A 19,136-nucleotide genomic window follows, 5' to 3' on the forward strand; every position below is an offset into this window, starting at 1 on the left:
CTCAGCGGGAAGCCTGCTTCTCCCTCTCCCACTCCCCCTGCTTGTGTTCCTGCTCTCACTGTCTCTCTCTGTCAAATAAATAAATAAAATCTTTAAAAAAAAATAATAGAACAGGGGCACCTGGGTGGCTCAGTTGGTTAAGCGACTGCCTTCGGCTCAGGTCATGATCCCAGGGTCCTGGGATCGAGCCCCGCACCGGGCTCTCAGCTCAGCGGGAAGCCTGCTTCTCCCTCTCCCACTCCCCCTGCTTGTGTTCCCTCTCTTGCTGTCTCTCTCTGTCAAATAAATAAAATCTTTTAAAAAAAAATAATAGAACAGTTCACATTCATTGAGCACTCACTTTGTGCAGGTCCATTGCTCTATATAGACTACCCCTTTCAATCCTCTCGACCATTACTATACCCATTAAACAGATGAATAAACAGGCTCCGCAAGGGATAGGAATACACCTGAGGACAGCAAATGGTAAAGCCGGAGCCTGGATACCCACGCTGTTGACCTCTTTGCTTTGAGTCCTGCACATTTCTGTCTCCCTGTGTTCAATTCATTGAAACACAGATACTCAAATGATCTAACTAGTAAATCTAATAAAGTCACAGTTTCCATCACCCACACGAGATAAGAGAATACCAACCATCCTCTTCTGATTTGACCGAAAAGTTATGCACATGTTTAAGCCTTTTAGGAACACAGTGCTGTCAATTTTAGCATTTTCAAGGCAACAAATTATCAAGTAAGACGAACAACAAGAACTCCAGATTTCTTTTTGGAGGTTAAAGTACATATCACAGGACATGGCATAATTTTTGAAGTCAGGCGCTTTGCATGACTCCTTTGTTCAAGTTCCTCTTCTAGGGACAAATATTACAAATAGTTCAGAGAACAGAACAAGTTAAAGTAATAAATATTCACCCATGTCCTTTTAACATAGGAAAACACACTTGACAGTATTGCGAGGGTCCTCGGTTTAATGCCTTGACAAATCAGTCTTTGAATAGTTTCTGGATGCAGAATGGGATCATTCTGCTCCTGCTGCCAAGGGCAGAGGCAGCTTCTCTTTCTTACATTCTCTTGCTGATTGTGAGAATTTGTGTTTTTAACGCTAGCCTCTGGAATTCCACTGGTTGACATAACAATGAAAGCATGTCTGTGAAGTTTGGTTTTACTAGAAGCAATAGGGAAAGGGCAGAACAAATCTCACCGAGTAATAGGGAGATAAGGAGCAGGTACCACTTCTGTTCTGTTGGGAAGAGAGGGGCCGCCGACTTCAGGAAGTTCAATGAGCATCTCGGTTTGCCTCTGCCCACTCGTTCCTGACACGGACCCTCGGACACCTTATGTCAAAGTGTCCCATTTGCAGAATGACTGCCTTGGCAGGTGGCGAGCTCTTTGTCCCCGGAGATATGCAAACCAAGGCCACAGATCTCCTGCATTGGGTGGGAGGCCGCATTTGATAAACTCTAAAATTTTTCTGCCGAGATTTTGGATTTTCAGTTGCATCCAGTCATTTAATGGATGTCACTTCACGTTCATTTCTTCTTTCCGAGGATCCCCTGTTGCCACTGTTTGAAGGAGATGATTTAAGGAAATTGGCCCAGGAGATCACCAAGGCCAGAAGCTTCCTCTGGAAGGCCCAGTCCTTCAGGTATGCCCTTGGAGCAGCCCCTCCCACCAGCCTCACGGCTCCAGACCACCCAGACCCTGGGTCTCCTCAAGACCGGGTCCACCCTGGTCGTGGCAGCCTTCCTCTGAGAGCTGCAACCCTGCTTCATCTCCTGTCCACTAGGTGCCAACTCCAGAAGAAAAACAACACAGAACCAAATGTTACTCCTTTTTAGACAAGTGTTCTCAGGTGAGAGGAGGAGACAGACTCTCCATCTTGTAAGTATCCACCAAGGGCCAGACATTATGCTCTGTTTCATGGACAGCAGTAACTATGGGGAGGGACCAGAAATGATTCCTCCTCCTCTAATACAAATAATCACTCACTGAGCACACTTTGACTCTGGGAAAGCTGTAACCCAGAGTTCATCCCCAGGAAACACGATCCCAGGTGCCAGGGCTCCCTGGAAGCTGTGGGAGGGAAGGCTCTGCCCTCCTGGGTCCACCCTAATGTTCCTGCCCTGTCCCCCGACACGTCCTACCCTCCAGCCACAAAATTGTCACTCACTGGGAAGCTCTGCACCAAGCCCTGCCTGGAACCCCCTTCTTAGTACCCTCTGCCTGGTGACTCCTGCTCATCCATCAAGGCACATCTCAAACGGTATCAACTCCACTGTGAAGATGTCTCTGAGACCCATCAAGAGCTGGGAGCCTCTAGCCTTCCTTCCATTGCATCCTGGCCAAACATACCTTTTCACAGCAGTGACACTTAGCCCTTATGCCCAGCACTCCATGCCATGCTTCCTTGCTTCCTGCCAACTCTTCTTGACTGTGAGCTCCCCCAGGATGAGGCTGGTGTCCTAACGATCTCTAGGTCCCCAGAACCTGCCACAGGGCAGATGTAGTAAACTGTGAGCATCCGGCTTAGTTGTGGGACGCCAGCCCTGGAAACCAGCCAGAGGGTGTTTTTTCTACCCTGATCTCCTCACTCTGTGCTTCCCACCACCCTGGTCCACAGGGGTGATGCAGATTCACCATCAGCTCATCTTGGGAGAAGAAACAAGTGGGGCTTACCACCTGCCCCCCTACCTGTTCAGTCAAACTGAACTGAAGTCTGCTCTGGAGCCAAGTCCAGAGAGAGTGGTCTGCTCAAGCAGGTGCAAATCAGGCTGGGTCCACTGGGCCCAGCCCTACTGTGTACATATGAAATGAATATGTCATGTATTATGTGGTCTGCGGTCACTTCCTGAAACAAGAAATTGCTTGTATTTAATTAAATAGGATCAAAATGACTTTTTAAGCTGAAGTGATGATTGGTTTGTCTGTGTGTGTGTGTAAGTTTTTGGTGATATAAAACTTTATTAAAAGATTCATAAGCAGGGGCACCTGGTGATGCATCTGCCTTTGGCTCAGGTCATGATGCCAGAGTCCTGGTATCAAGCCGCACAGGGAGCATGCTTCTCTCTCTCCTCCCTGCTCATGCTCTCTCTCACTATCTCTCTTTTTCTCTTGCAAATAAATAAATAAAATCTTTAAAAAAAGATAAAAAAGATTCATATGCATAAAATATAAAGAACTCTAAAAGTTCTTCATATAAGAAATAAGATAAATATCTTTATAAGAAAAAGATAAGAAATAGATAATAAGATAATAAGAAAAAGATAAATATCCTAATTCTTTTAAATGGACAAAACACTCAAACAGGTACAAATGGACAATAGGTATATGAAAAGGTGCTCAACAGCCTTACCCATCAGTGACATGCAGATTCAAGCCACAGTGATATACCACGGCATGCGCGGCATGGCACAAAGTAAAAAGACTGACAATATCAAGATACAGAGCAACTAGAACTCTCATACACCCCTGGGGGGGGGGGGGGCGTGTAAATTGATTCAACCACTTTGCAAAACTGTGTGACAACTTTTGCTGAAGGAAAAGGTATGCCTACTCTGTGACCCAGCAATTCCACTCCAAGACAAACAGGTGCATATGTTCCATAAGAGACATATAGGAGAATGTTTATAGCAGCTTTATTCATCAGAGCTAAAAATTGGAAACAACCTAGATAATCCACCAATGCTAGAATGGACAAATACATTGTGATACATTTGTACAGTCTGATACATTTGTGAGACATTTGTACTCTGTACATTTCTACGCTGTCAATTTAAAAAAATGAGCTACAACTACATTCAGCAAGATGCCTCAATCTTAGGAACAATGTCAGGCTAAAGAAGAGTACATAGTGTGTAATTCCATTTATATCACGTTCAAAACTCTTGTTGGCAATAGAAGTCAGAACAGTGGTTACCTTGGTAAAGGGCATACTGAGGACATCTGGGGTGCTGGAAATGTTCTAGATCTTCATCTAGGAAGTAAAAATTGTTAAAAAAACAAATAAACAAACAAACCACAGTTCCCTGAGGCTTGACAAGCCCTGGCTTTGGCCAGGCTCCATGCTGGGCCCAGGGAGGTGGCAGAGACCACAGCCCCTGCTCAGTGGATCTCGGTCTGGTCACTGCCTTGGGTAGCTGCCCTTCCGCGTCACCTCCACAGACAGAGAAAATGGCCTCTGGTGTTTGCTTTATCGCTTTGCTGGTGTTGTCATAACAAAGCACCACACACGGAGCGGCTGAAACAGGAACGGACCGTCTGAAACAGGAACGGACCGTCTTCAGTTGAGGAGGCTGGAAGCCTGAGATCAAGGTTCCGCCAGTGCCCGGCTCTCTCTGAAGGCGCTCGGGAGGGTCTGTGACAGGCCTCCCTCCGGGTTCCTTGTAGTTCCTTGGCTTGTGGCAGCGTAACTCTGATCTTCACATGATGCTCTCCCTGCATGCACGTCTGTGTCCAAATTTCCCACTTCCATAAGGACACTGGTCGTATTGGACGAGGCCCTGCTTTCTATCACCTTATCTTTAATGACTGCAATATCTGCAATGACTCTATTTCCAAGATCACACTCGGAGGTACTGGGGGTGAGGATTTCAACATGTGAATGGGGGGAAGGGGGAGGTACACAATTCAACTTATAACTACGGTGTTGGAAACTATTGTCCTTGGCAGGATGACAGCAGCTGCAGGACTGGGGGGGATATGAGTCCTGAGGCCCGGCTAGTGGGAGAGGAGGGGCTGGTCTCTGGGAATGGAGTGATGGACGTGGTCTGGACATGATTTGGGAAGTGATGAAGCACAGGACCTGGGTTTGAATCCCAGCCTCTCCTATAATGATAACACCTGCCATGGGCTGAGCACTGACTGGACAGGCACCATACTCTTCTCATATAACCACGTCCCAGCTGTAAAGCACATGTCATTTCCAACTTTCGGATGAGGACGCGGAGCCTCGCAGCTGCCCAGAAACACACAGGAAGAAAGTGACAAAGTGAAGATATACAGCCAGGGCTGACCCCCACGGCCTTTTCCCACCACACCCCAAGCCTCTTTTCATCTTTCTGAACCTGTTTCCCTGCCTCTAAAACTGGGCCAAAAGAGAGCTGTGAGGATTCAGCAAGATACCTTATCACCAGGCACATAGCATGTACTGGCTAAGAGTTTCTTTTCTCTTCCCCACACCCACCTATGCTCACGGAGGAGGCTCCAAAAGGTGAAGCCTTTCCAGTAGCCTCTTCAGACCGAAGTGACCAGGCCTCCGTGTTCCCGGCTCAGAGTCAGTCCTCAGAGCGCCTCTATAGCAGACCAGCTGTGGGCCGCATGCCACCTGCTAACGGCTTCTCCAGGGAAGGTGTGATCCAGCGGGGCCCCAGCGCAAGGGAAAGGCCAGCACTGAAGAAGCCCCCATTAAACGTGGGATGACCGCATCAGAGCACGGATGTACCCAGAGATGGGCGGGAGAATACAAGAAAGGAAGGAAGACAGATTGGTGCATGAGAGGCAAGAAAGATACATGGAATGAACTGGATGCATGGAAGGCTGGATGGATAGGTGGAAAGACAGAATGACGGATGGAGAGACGAACGGATGAACGGACACACACACAAAATATGTGGGGAAATGGATGAACAGGCAAAGAGGCGGATGGAAAAATAGGTGGGGTGATGAATAGGTGGCCGAGGAAGAGGGGCGGGAAGGCAGGAAGCGTCAGGCTGCCCAGAGAGGAACGTGTGGGGGAACAGACAGATGGGGAAGGGGGTCAAGAAACAAACATTGTTTCTTGGGGTTCGAGGACCATTGTGCTCCAGGACAGGCCCCGCCCGCAGGGGCTTTGCGTCCTCTCCCCACCCGCAGCTAGACCCATTGCACCCCCTCCCTGTTCAACCAGCCTCAGTTTCCCCGCTGTGAGAGCCTGCGGCCGCCGCCCCAAACAACGCCGGAGGCGCGGGAGGGGCGGGCGCGGGGCGGGGGCGGGGCAGGGGCGGGGGCGGGGGCGGTCCCGGACCGGAGCCCAGCCCGGCCCCGCCCCGGGAGGCGGCCGCCGGGCAGCTCAGAGACCGTGGGCGCAACGCCGCCGGGAGCACGCAGCGCCGCGGGGGCCGAGCTGGGTGAGCGCAGCGGGGGCTGCAGGGGGCTGCCGGGGTTCCGTGGGCAGGGGGCGCGGTGGGGGGGGGCCGGAGGACACGCCCGGAGGTGCCGGGGCCGGGGCTGCTCTCAGAGTCGGGGGCACCCTCTCCTGCCCGTCCCTGTGAGGTCGATGCGGCCGGGGTGGGTCCCTGACGCCCGACCCCCAGTTCCCTTCACCAAACCCTACTTTGGGTCCCCAGTGACCTGGATCCAGGCCGACCCATTTATTGAGATCCCATCAAAGTTCGCGAATGTTTTCTGAGCCTCAGTTTCCAGCTCTGGGTGATGGGAACAGTAGCCTCATGCTCAGGACTGCCAGGAGAATTCAGTGTCGCCGCGGCGCTCCCAGATGCAGAAGAGAGCTCTTAGTGAATTCATGCAGTCAGCTGTTACTCCCCATCTGCTCGACCCAGCGCTGGTGCAGGTGCTGGGGGCACTGCAGTGAACAAGGCCCTCCTGGAGCACGCTTTCCGGTGCTTTGCCAAGGGCTCTGGCATCTGGTCTTTCATGACCACCCCCTGAGGTAGATGGAACACCAGGGTTATTTGGGTCCATTTTACAGCTGTGGATACCAAGGTGCAGTGAGGTTTTAAGGATGTTGCCTAAGGGCACACCCAGTCTTCATCACAAAAAGAAGCATCCCCATAGGCTAGCAAGATGGTTCTGGTCCCAGAGACCAGTCCCCGGAACAGAGTCCTGGGTAGAGAAAGGCTCCGCTGTGGGGCTGCATCCTCTCCCCTCCCTACAGGGGAATTAGACTCATCCCCTGTGATGACTCAGATTTGGGGTGTCTCCCCTCTGTTAAATCCATGAGTGCCAGTGTTTGTGCGGGGTGTGACCGGGTCCCTCACCTGGAACTTTGGAGTGCAGGGCAGTGACAACAGAGACTGAAAGATACAGTCCCTATAGCTGTCAGGGTCCCTGCCCCATGACGCCACCTGCAACAACCACGGGGCTCATCACTCAGTCACTCAGTGCCCATTCTTTTCTACAGCCAGTAGGCATCATGCAGGGCAGAGACACCATCTCTATATCCACAGGGCCTGGCAAACGGCTGGCCCACCAGTCATGGTTGCTGCCATGATTAATGATGATAATGATGATCATCTGACCCCTGGTGGACGCCTTGTCTTCAGGTGGAGCAGGAAGTGGGGTGGGATGATGATGGTGACAGTGACTGACAGCCTGGCTCGTTTCAAGTCTGGAGTGAGGACAGCAGGACGCTTGGTCCTGGACCCCAGGGTTCACGCACCTGACCCTGAAGCCAGCAGAGGGCCTGGACAGACCTGTACTGCCAGCCACCTGTGCAGGTGGGGGGGCCCTGGGAGAACCAGAGGCCGCAGGTGTCGGGGTAGAGGCAGTGCGGCCCTCGGAATCACGTGCGGGGTTCCAAGCACAGAGCCCTTTTGGATCCCACGCAGATCCCTCCTCCTCATCTCCTCCATTTCTCTCTCCTTCGCTCCTCTCCGTCCTCCCCTCCCTCCTCTTCCGTCTACCTGTTTTTCCAGGAAGCCCTCCCCATCTTCCCAGTCAGAAAGCAGTCACCCCCCCAGTCTGGTGGGGTTCCCCTGGGCCTGATTTGATCTGTCTTCCTCTGGTACTACACGGGAACTGGGATTTTAAGGAACTGGTAGAGAAATCAGGAATGCTTGGTATAAACCTCAGCTATGCAGTGTGACTTTGGGCCTCAGTTTCCAAAGCCGTAAAACCCAAGGCCTGACTGCCTTTGTCTCTGACTCTCTCGGAGGGAGGCAGCAGCTACCTTGAAAGTTCTCAAAATTCTGCAAGGGACAGGTTCACTGGGAAGTCAGAGCATCTCCAACCCTCACTAGGAATTCTCCTTAGTCTGATAATCCACATGACTTGAGACAACTCTAGAATGTTCTTTCTTTTGTTTTCCTCTACAGGTGGACAGATCCTCGGTCTGCATGGTTCATTAGAGGATGAAGCCCAACCCAGCAGGCTCCTCCTCAGAGGCCTGCACAGCTGTAGGCCGGGGCGAGAAGAGCTGCCCTGTCTGCCAGGCTTGGGGAGGAGTCTCAGGCCCGGGGTCTGAGTCAGGGCCTGGGCCTGGGCTGGGTGTAGTTCCAGGACCTGGACCAGGGCCTACTACAGTTCTGGGGCCGGGGCTGGGGCTTGGTGCTGTGTCCAGACCTGGGCCAGGGCCTGGTGTGTTTCTAGAACCTGGACCAGGGCCTGTTGCTGCTTCAGGACCTGGACCAGGGCCTGGTGCTGTGTCTGGACATAGGCCAGGGCCTGGTGCTGCTTTAGGACCTGGGCCGGGTCTGGGGCCTGGGCCAGGAGCTGGGTCAGTCCCTGGGCCGGTACCTAGGCCAGGAGCTGTACCATTACCTGGGCCAGGGGTAGAGCTTAGGCCCAGACAGGAGTCTGGAACTGGGCCCAAACCCAGTGAGCCAGAGACAGCCCCCACATCAGCACCACAACAGAAGACTCAGGCCACACACAGGCAGGCCCCTCAGCAGAAGGTTCTGGTGACTGGAGGAGGAGGCTATCTGGGCTTCAGCCTGGGCTCCAGCCTGGCCAAGAGTGGCAGTTCTGTCCTGCTGCTTGACCTCCGCAGACCGCAGTGGGAGCTGTCCCCGGGGACCGAGTTCATCCAGGTGCAGTAATGAGTGTCTTGGGGGCGCTGGCAGTGGAGGTGTGGGGACCAGCCCAGGCTGGCGGCAGAGGTGTGCGTCTGATGTGAAACCAGTGAAGAGCACAGGCTCTTGGAGTGGGACTATTTAAGTTTGACCCCTTCCCCGCCGGGCAGCCATGGCCACAAGGCTCCACATCTCTGAGTTTCCAAGTCCTCATCCAGGAAAGAAGACTTCACAAGGGTCTTATGGGGAGTCAGTGAGACAGCGTGCGTAAAAACAGCAAGCACAGCCCCTGCAACTTAGCTTGATAAATGGGGCCGGTGGTGATGATGAAGCCAAAGAGGCCCTGTAGAATCATATGGTAACTCTTGCCCCACAGCTTCTCCTACAGGTGCTTGGCCAGGGTGGGGTCAGAGGACCAGCTCTGGGACCTGGCAAGGTACACAGTTGGTATCTCTGCCTCGGACCCAAACCTCCTGTCCCCATCTCTTCCTTCTCTGTTTCAGGCGGATGTCCGTGATGAAGAAGCCCTGTATCGTGCCTTCGAAGGGGTGGACTGTGTCTTCCACGTGGCATCCTATGGAATGTCTGGTGCTGAGAAGGTGAGCCCCCCCACATACAACACCTGGAGTTAGACAGAGCAGGGTTCAGATCCTGGTTCTGCCCACACACCCCGCTTCATGCCGTGTATTCATTATCGCCCTTCACCTAATCCAGGAAGGATTTACATGATAACCAGTCTGCGTTTTGCATCCATGGGACCAAATGCCAGTTCTGTTGCTTTCTAGCTGTGGGACCTAGGGCGAGTTAACTTAACCTCTCTGAGCCTCTGTTTCCTCACTTGTACTAGTATTCACATCAGAACCTCCTCAGTGTGAGGGTACCTGTCAAAACATACAGATACCCTTAGGCTCCAAAATCACACTGTGCTTATATTTGCTGCATTGTTCATAACAACAAAACACAGGAAGTAACGTCAGTTACTATGCCCATCAGTTAAGGACTACTTAAATAAATTGTAAGGTCTCCATTGAAATTCTATGCAGCCATTCAAATGAATGAAGTAAGTCAGTATGTACTGATAATAGAATAATTTCCATGGTGCAAAAACAGTGTTTGATATCCTGTTTGTAAAAAAAAGAAGCAGCAGCAGCGGCAGCTAGGATAAATATTTATATGCTCACACATGTGTATGTGCTGATATTAATAAGTATAGATTATGTCTAGAAATACACGGACTGTAACAGTAAAGGTGGTTGCCTCTGTGGGGGGGTGGTGGGAGGGAAGGCAGGGAATCAGGAGTGGGAAGGAAATTTTCTTTTTCCTGTACACCCTTTTTACTGTTTGAGGGTGTACTGGGTGTACACCCTGTTTACTGTTTTTTTAATATTCTATTTTTTTTATTTAATATATTTTTAGTATGTTATTTATTGAAAGAGGGCGAGGGGGAGAGGCAGAGGGAGAGGGAGAGAGAGAGAATCTCTCAAGCAGACGTGGCACTGAGACTGGAGACCAATAGAGGGCTCGATCCCACGACCCTGAGATCATGACCTGAGCTGAAATCAAGAGTTGGTCGCCTTGGGGCGCCTGGGTGGCTCAGTCGTTAAGCGTCTGCCTTCAGCTCAGGTCACAACCCCAGGGTCCTGGGGTCAAACCCTGCATCGAGCTCCCTGCTCGGCAGGAAGCCTGCTTCTCCCTCTCCCCCTCCCCCTGCTTGTGTTCCCTCTCTCGCTGTCTCTCTGTCAAATAAATAAAATGTTTAAAAAAAAAAAAGAGTCGGTCGCCTAACCGACTGAGCCACCCAGGCGCCCCATTTGAGTTATGTTTAACTTTGCAATTGTATTACCTATTTAAAAAAAAAACTGCAATGAGAATAAATATAGTTTAAAAATTGAGACAGAACCCACCTCCTGGTTCGTTGTGAGAATTAAGTGAGATGTAAAGGCTTCGCCCTGTCCCAGGAAACACAAGCAGGTCTCTCTGTGTAGACACAACCTCGCTAGAACATGAACAGTGTTACCCTGTCTGTCTGACAGCTAAGGAAACCCAGACTGCCAGAGTGAGGAAATGATCCAACACATTTTGGGTCCCTTTTCTGTGTCACACACTGTACCCGGTCCTGCCACGGGTGTATTCAATCCTGCCCACCACTCGAGGGGGCCTGCCATCACTTTACAGACGAGGGAGCTGAGGGCCAGGCACGGGATGGAACCTCTGCTGGCTGCCCCAGGAGACCGTGGCAGAGCTGGGCCCCGGGGCCCAGGGCTCCTGCACTCAGATCCCTGCTGCTGAGCCAGACATCCTGCGGCCCCCGCCCGGCCCCACCCTAAGCCCACCTTACAGCCTCAGTGGCTCCTCGAGGAGGTCTGAGCAACACCACCACTTTCCCAACTCCCTCTTGTCTTTTAGCTGCAAAAAGAGCAGATTGAGTCTATAAATGTTGGAGGCACCAAACTAGTGATCAATGGTAGGCGCTCAGAGCTCAGTGTGACCTGCTGTGTGTTTCCTGCTTCTGTCCCCTTTCCTGCCACAGGCCCAGCTCTGGGGACGGGGGAGGGGAAGAGAGGTGGGATCCTCCTCCCCTCCCCCTGCCCACCCCAGCGGAGGGCCTGTGGGCAGCACATCCTAACTGTACTGCGGACCTGCCCGGGCCCCCATGTGGGGTGGGTCAGTGTGGCCACAGCCTGTCAGGGGACACGGGCAGCACGGGGTTTGCATTTCAGGGATTAAGGGTTAGAAAAGTCACTGAAATACAAGACCCACATCCGAGTTCTCTGGGCATGCGGCATCCTGTTTTTCTCTCTGATTCTAGAGTGTCTTTTTTTCTGTGTCCCCATCGAGTGAGACTTTCTTCTGACTGGTCTGCTGCAAGATAGCTCAGGGGCCATGGCCATACTGAGGAGGAGTGAGCCAGCCTGGCCCCCAGGGCCCCACAGAGCAGGGATTGACCCAACCCCCTTCCCTCCTGAGCATCTCTAGATTCTGGGCCAGGGGCCAGGATGTGTGTCCAAGACTGGGTCCCAGTGGGCACCTCCTCAGCCAACTCCCGCTCATGCTGGCCACGTGTGTGTGCGTGTGCGTGTGCGTGTCCGCGCGCGTGTGTTGCTGTGTGCGCCCCTGTCACTGCAGTCTGTGTCCGTCGGCGGGTCCCAAGGCTCATCTACACCAGCACGGTCAATGTCGTGTTCGGCGGGAAGCCCATAGAAGAGGGTGATGAGGACTCTGTGCCATATTTCCCACTGGAGAAGGTACGTGGCTTCCAGGAGAGGTGGGCGGGGCCACTGGGCCTGGGACACACAGCCCAAGGGCAGGGATGGGTGGAAACTGGGGTCAACCTCACAACTCCTGGTGAGTCCCATGAAGAAGGGGTCCCCAAAACTGAGTAGCACAAGCCTTCTCCTATTTCAGCTGGTCATGCCAGCAGGGGGTTTGCAATCACACAGACCTGGCCTTGAGCCAGCCCGGCCATGTTCTACCCGTGGGACTCTGCACAAGTCACTTTACTCTGAGCCTATTTTTCTTCATCCGGCCATGACCACTCCACCCCGTGGGTGTGTGGCGAGCAGGAAATGAGATGATGTATGTGAAAAAGCCATGGACACTAAAGAACCACATGGAAATAGTCCATCCAGCCCACGTGCGGCATCCGCATCCCAGAGCAAGCCCTGGGGGCCGGCAAGAGCCTCCCTGAGTAGAGGGACCCTGGTTGTTGTCACTACTCTGAGCTCTGCTCCTGTCGCTCCCACCCCAGGGGGAAAAGAAAGGCACGGGGGCTTAGGCCTTGGCCATTTCCCAGGCACAGGGGCTTGGGCCTTGGCCATTTCCCGGGGGGGGTCCCCAGAATCCGACCCCTGTGTGGTCTGAAGCAGAGGGGCAGGCCTAGTGCCAGGTGGGCTGGGCAGGCCTCCCCAGCAGGGTCGCTGACCCCTGCCTGGTGGCTCCCTTCTCCCTTCCTCTGGCAGCACGTGGACTACTACTCACGAACCAAAGCCATCGCTGACCAGCTGACCCTCATGGCCAATGGAACACCTCTCCCAGGTGAGTATTGTGGGGCCCCGCTGACGCCCCCAAAGTGCACGGGGGAGTCTGGCTTTTAGCTTCTGTGTCTCTGAGGCTCACCTTCCTTCGATAGGACAGCTCCCCAGGGCCTTCGTCCCTCATCACTCCACAAATTCTGAACACCTGCTGTGTGCCCAAACCCCACTGGGGATACGGTCTCTAGAAAGTCAGGTCCAGTCCCTGTCCTCGTGTTGCTCACGGTCTTGAGTGGACCAAGAGACCAGATAGAAGTGGGTGTTTTTTCTGCCATGTAGGAGTGGATCTCTCCACTCTCTCTCTCTCAAATAAATAAATCTTAAAAAAAAGAAGACTATGGACAGGTGTCAGTATGACACAGTAGCTGCTCCCACACGCTGGCTCAGACCGAAGTGAGTTCAAATCCAGACACCACCACCTCTTGGCTTTGTGATGTGATCTTGGGCAATATCCTTTTTTCCATGCCTCAGGTTCCTCATCTGTAACAAAATGAGGATGATAGTGGAATCTACCTCGAAGAGCTTTTATGAGAATAAAATAACAACAGGCAATTGCCTGTTTAAAAGGGAAGAAAAAAGAATATGGACGGTGTGCATTTACCGAGTGCTTACTATATGCCTGGCCCTATTTTACATGCTAATTTTATATGCAAGGTTCTCAGTAACTCTTTACAGTATCCATGTGAGCTAAGAACCTGAGGGATCCCCTGCTTTCCAAACACAGGAGCCAGATTGATTTGGAGAGTGAGGGATGCTTGCAACTATAATCCGTGGATTTATAGGGGAAGAGGCTGAGGCTGAGCGGTGAACTGACTTCGTTAAGGTCACATAGCTATTAGGTGGCAGAGGTGGGATTTGAACCCCACCCCCACCCCCACCCCCACACCAGGGGGGTCTAACACCAGAGCCTGGAGCCTGGATCTGAACCATCATGCTTCACTGTAGCCACAGCTGAGCAGACCATTGAGCATGGGTTCTTTTCCCTAAAATCCTCCCCACCCTACCCTGGCACCCTGGACCTATCAGGCCTTGCCCGCTGATCCCAGTGGGAACACACATCCAGCTGTGTTTTCCCAGGGGTTTGACCCTGGGTAGTTGACTTCTTTTCTCTGCCTGGGGCCATCTCTGGCTGGACCAGCAGCCTGCAAACCAGACACTTAATCCTTTGGCCAAGAATTATTTATATGAGCATCCCCAGCTTTCCGTGGTCAGGAGTCATGGATACCCTGGGCTCCGCCCCTCTGTGACGTAGCTGCCCAGCGCCCCGCCAGCCAATGTCAACTGCAACCAGACCTCCCCCCAACCATGCCTAGGTGACCCAGAGTTTAAAATTAGCTGCAGGCTGTTTACAGAAAAGCTCACCTGATACCTGCCTTCCAGGAGTCCAGCCATGGTCACCCTGGGTGATTTCCAGTCCCTGCTAACACAAGCTGGTCCCTGAGACTCTGCCTCTAACCCGGCATGGAGGGCCCCGGTCTCTGAAGCAGAGCCCCAAGACTGCAAATCTCAGCTCAGTACAAACGGGACAATGGACGGCAAACTCAGTGGCTTAAAACTGAAATGTCTTCTCTCATGGTTCTCACAATTCATAGTCGGATGTGTGAGACCAAGTTGGGCTGCACTCCCTCCAAAGGCTCTAGGGGAGAACCTCCTTGTCTCAGCAGTTTATGGTGGCCCCACTCATTCCTTGGGGTCCACATGTCTCTTCTCTGTGAGTCCCTTATAAGGACTCACGTTGGATTTGGGGCTCACCGGATAATCAAAGATGATCTCATTTTGAGATCCTTAATTACGTCTGCAAAGACACTCTTCCAAATCCAGTCATATCCACAGGTTGCAGGATGTGGACATATCTTTTCGGGGGCCACCACTCAACCCACTATACTGGCCTCATGGTAAAGTGAGGATGTTGGTGGGGAAGCAGTCAGGGTGTTGGGCTATGACCCAAGACACCAGCCCTGGCTAAGTTGCTGGGAAAGGGAACTTATAGTGGAAGGCTGTGGGATCGTTTCTGGAAAATATATTTCCAGAAAAATGACTACCAGGGCTTGGAAAGGATAGGGTTGGAGAAGCTCCAGGGACTGGGTGGCAGGAGCTGGTGACCAGTCTTTTCAGGGTGAACCCACTTGTAGGAATTTAGATCCTGGTGTCGGTGATGCTGAGAGTCATGTTCTTGGGTGAGAATATGTCATGGACCCGGCTTGGGTCCCATGGCCACCACCTCAGGAGAGAGTGAGGCATCTGGCGCATCCAGACTGACAGCCCCCTAAGACCTTGTGCAGAGGGGGAGGGGCCCCCAAAGGAAGATGGTGTACACTGTAAAATGGGCTCAGTTGACTCTCAGGGGAGTCAAAGGAAATTACATCTATCGAGTGCAGGGTAAACTCATGGGCTGCGTACATATCTGCATCCAGGTCTTACCACTGGTTACTGGCCTGTGAGCATCATGAGAGCAGGGACCATTTCTTGGTTACCCTTGGATTCCCGGGGCCCAGTGCTGGGGGTAGAGGTTGGGCAACCTCTGAATGTTGTTTGTTAAATGACTAACAGATTGAGAATAATTGAATAAGGAAACCCCAGGGGCCTGTCTTCCCTGCTAACCTGTCCAGGCAAGGACCGGAAGGTGTAGACAGCATTTGTGTGTGTCTCTCCCTGCTGTGCCACCCCTTCCCAGGCCCCTGACCACCCTCCTTGTGTCCTAGGAGGAGGCACTCTGCGGACGTGTGTGCTCCGGCCCCCAGGGATCTATGGCCCTGAAGAGCAGAGGCACCTGCCCCGCATTGCGGTATGTCAGCCCGGCCCCGGGCCTGAGACTCAGGATGAGTCTGGCTGCTGTGTGCATGGATTGGGGCCCTTCTGGTCCACAGTCACTGTGTTGGTCTTGGGGCAACATCCTGAGCCTGGGGCTCTTAGTTCTGGGAGCTGTCCCTACCCCTAGCAGACCCACCAGGAACAAAGGTCTCAGTGTGTGCCTGCCAGGGTTAGGTACAGGTTGGGGAGTTCTGGAGCTATGACCCCAAAGAGGCAGAGGGAGCCTGTTGTCCCTACTCAGATGTGGGCTCCTGGTGGCCAGATGGCTCATCCCGTGCTGCCAGCACAAGGGTCTTCATATAGGAAGCCCCTCTCCAGGGAGAGTCAGGTGCCAGCAATAGAGCTATGAGGGACTGTAGGCCTTGTCCTCAGATTGCTCACAGCCTGGTTGGGAGACAGGCGGTACCGTCACAGAACCAGTGTGGCCAGGGCTACGTGGAGGGAAGAACGAGAATATGGGAGTACACAGAGGGAGCCTGGCAGGGGAGGTCCAGGATGATGCCTGTGCTGTTTGGAAAGGGAAGAAAGAATGAACCAAGGAAATGGGGTGGGAGAGGGAAGGTGGTCCAAACGTGGCAGGCAGCTTGGGTACAAACCCGGAATGAGAAACGGCGCTGCTCTGGGCTTTGCGACAGATCAGTGAGCAAAACAGACGATTCCTGCCCTTGTGGGGCTTATATTCTCACAGGAGATGGGTAATAAACATGATACACAATAAAGGGGGTTTGAAGGTGCAAGGTGCGTTGGAAAAATAACGGAAAGGCGGAGCAGGGTGTGGGAGCTGGGCGCCCAGGCAGCCGGGGAGCCTCATCGAGCTGGTGGCAGTGTGCATCACACCAGGTTGGAGGGATAGCCTTCCAGGCAGAGGGAAGTCAGAAGCCCTGAGATGGGAGCCTGCTGCACACGCTGGGGGGAGCCCGTGTGTCTGGAGCTGAGTGGGCAAGGAAGTTCATAGCAGACAGTCGGAGGGTAGCTGGGCCAGAGCAGAAGGGCCCCCTCGGCTGTTGTCGAGACTTCTTTTGGCAGCGTGGGCATCTAGAAGATTCTGAGCAGGGAGACACAGGATCTAAGATTCAGGGGGATCCCCCTGGCTGTGTGGAGAACAACCGCAGGGACCGTGGGTGGAAGTGGGGACCAGTTCGGAGGCTCTTTTGGTCTCCAGGTAGAAAAGAGGGGCAGCAGCTGGGGCGGTGAGAAGCAGGGGGATTCTGGACAGAGTGTAATAGTTGAGCCAACTGGATTTGCAGATGAGTTGGACGTGGAATGGAGAGAAAGGAAGGCCAGTGGAGGCCCCAGGGTTTCAGCCTGAGCTGCAGAGTGCTGTCTAGTGAGATGGGGGGGGCGCGGGGAGGACTTGATCAGGAGCTGGAAGGTCAGGCACTCGCTCCAGGACATGGACAAGTGGCCACCACATGGAGACATCGGGACGTGGGTCTGGGGCAGAAGGGTCTGGCCTGGAGCTAGAAATGTGGGAGCCATCGTCATATAAATGGTATTCAAAGCCACTCCAGGCTTGAGTCTGTGTTTATCACCCGCCTCCAGAGCCACATCAAGAAGAGGCTATTCATGTTCCGATTTGGGAACCGCAGGACGCAGATGAACTGGGTCCACGTGCACAATCTGGTGCAGGCACATGTGCTGGCAGCTGAGGCCCTCACCGCGGCCAAGGGCTACGTGGCCGTGAGTCTCCTGCAGGGCTGTCCCCACCTCCCCCACCAGCTGGCTGCAGACAGGGCACCCCATCCCTAGGGGACTGCTGGCTCACACACATTTCTCCCCAACTCAAGATGGTCGGTGGGACCGTAGGCTCAGGGAAGCTCGGGGTGAGGGGGTCTTTATAGAGCATCATTAGCTCCTTGCAGCGACCCTGTGATGTAGGTGTTGGTGGTCCTGAAGTCATGGTCACCAAATGCTAAGCATTTTATATACACCATCCCATGTAATCTTCACAACAGTCCAAGAGGGAGAACCTGTTATTTTCTTCCCGTTTCTCAGATGAAGGAACTGAGGTACAGAGAGGTTAAGTGACTCTATTGAGGTCACACAGCTAGTCAGGGTGGCAGTCTCAGAATTCAAAGGGAATTGCCCAGGTCTGTCCCCAGGGCTGGGGAATGGCCATGACTCCTCAGTGGCTGCTCAGGAGAATTGGGGAGATGGGGCAGCTGCCAAGCCATCTGAAAGGGTGGGGTCAGGCTGGGGGGCAGATGCCTCACTGTCCCCTTCCCTGTGTGTCCCCTCAGAGTGGCCAGGCATACTACGTCAATGATGGGGAGAGTGTCAACCTCTTCGAATGGATGGCCCCGCTGGTAGGTGTCCAGACATCACCCACCCCCACCCCGGGTGAGGATTCAGGGATTCTGCACATCTTCTCTCGTCATCCTTTCCTCCATCCAGAAAATCAGAAGCTTTCACATTAAAAACCAGCTCTGGTGATAGTGTCCACTGGGCAACACTGGAACTGGCTAGAGCTGGGTGTGGCTGCCCCTTTGGGGGGCCATGTACTCCCCTGGGTTGCCATAGTCCCTCCCAGCCTGACTCCTGATTTATGTTGACTTGCCCTGTGCATGTTTGCTTGTGATGCCCCCATACAGTATGACAAAGCTCCACAAGGGGTAAGTAGAAGGTAGACTGAAGCACAGAGGGAGGTGTTGGCCCTGGGGCTTCCTATGCTGCCGCCCTTCAGAGAACCCTGGCCTCCTCATCCAGTACCCTACAGACCCCTTCTTGGGGCCAGGGCTGCCTGGAAGGGGTCGACCAGCAGCCCTGCGCTGGACGATCCATCCTGTGGCATTCGGGCGCATCAATGTCAACAGCTTTATTGAGATATTATTCATATACTGTACGATTCACCTATTTAAAGCACATAATTTGATGGCTTTTCATATATTCAGAGTTGTGCAACCATCACCATAATCAATTTTAGAACATTTCCTCATCCTCCAAAAAAGAACCCCCCCAAATTATGCCTTTACCCCAACTCTACCCCTAGCCCCATACAACTCCTAGTCCACTCCCTGTTTTTGTAGACTTGCCTCTTTGGACATGTCCTGTAAGTGAGATCATACAATATGTGAACGTTTCTGTTAGGCTTCTTTCATTTGACCTCATGCCTTCAAAGTGCATCCATGTGTAGCCTGCATCCTATCAGTATTCATTCTGTTCTATTGCCAAAAATATTCCCTTCTAGGGATATACCACATCTTGTTAATCTTTTCATCAGTTGATAGAAATAGGGGTTTTTCTACTTTGGGGCTACTGTGAAAATGCCGCTGTGAACATTAGTGTATACATATTTTGTGTACATACGTTTTCATTTCCCTTGGGTGTGTGCCCCGGGGTGGTAGTGCTGGGTCTGGTGGAAGCTCTCTGTTTAAATTTTTTTTTTTTAACATTTTGTTTATTTATTTGGCAGAGAGGGAGCAACACAGCGAGAGAGGGAACACAAGCAGGGGGAGTGGGAGAGGGAGAAGCAGGCTCCCTGCAGAGGAGCTCCATCCCAGGACCCTGGGATCATGACCTGAGCCGAAGGCAGACGCTTAACGACTGAGCCACCCAGGCGCCCCCGTTT

The 19,136-nt window shown here is 52.8% G+C and overlaps 1 protein-coding gene across 1 annotated transcript in view; it reads left to right on the top strand.

Annotated features, from left to right (window-relative positions):
- The first annotated feature begins 154 nt into the window (after nucleotides 1-154).
- The window catches only part of SDR42E2 (short chain dehydrogenase/reductase family 42E, member 2), a 25,182-nt gene continuing 6,200 nt past the window's right edge, over nucleotides 155-19,136 (top strand). The window contains exons 1-10 of the mRNA XM_073888000.1: nucleotides 155-1,645; nucleotides 1,787-1,881; nucleotides 8,031-8,744; nucleotides 9,230-9,325; nucleotides 11,133-11,190; nucleotides 11,853-11,971; nucleotides 12,686-12,761; nucleotides 15,460-15,542; nucleotides 17,111-17,248; nucleotides 17,809-17,874. Of these exons, the coding sequence (XP_073744101.1) occupies nucleotides 8,067-8,744; nucleotides 9,230-9,325; nucleotides 11,133-11,190; nucleotides 11,853-11,971; nucleotides 12,686-12,761; nucleotides 15,460-15,542; nucleotides 17,111-17,248; nucleotides 17,809-17,874 (1,314 nt within the window). The 5' untranslated portion in view covers nucleotides 155-1,645; nucleotides 1,787-1,881; nucleotides 8,031-8,066. The remainder of the gene's footprint in view (nucleotides 1,646-1,786; nucleotides 1,882-8,030; nucleotides 8,745-9,229; nucleotides 9,326-11,132; nucleotides 11,191-11,852; nucleotides 11,972-12,685; nucleotides 12,762-15,459; nucleotides 15,543-17,110; nucleotides 17,249-17,808; nucleotides 17,875-19,136) is intronic.

The sequence above is a fragment of the Callorhinus ursinus genome, unplaced genomic scaffold, assembly GCF_003265705.2.
Source record: "Callorhinus ursinus isolate GAN/ISIS: 27379988/994484 unplaced genomic scaffold, GSC_fseal_2.0 scaffold85, whole genome shotgun sequence".
NCBI lineage: Eukaryota > Metazoa > Chordata > Mammalia > Carnivora > Otariidae > Callorhinus > Callorhinus ursinus.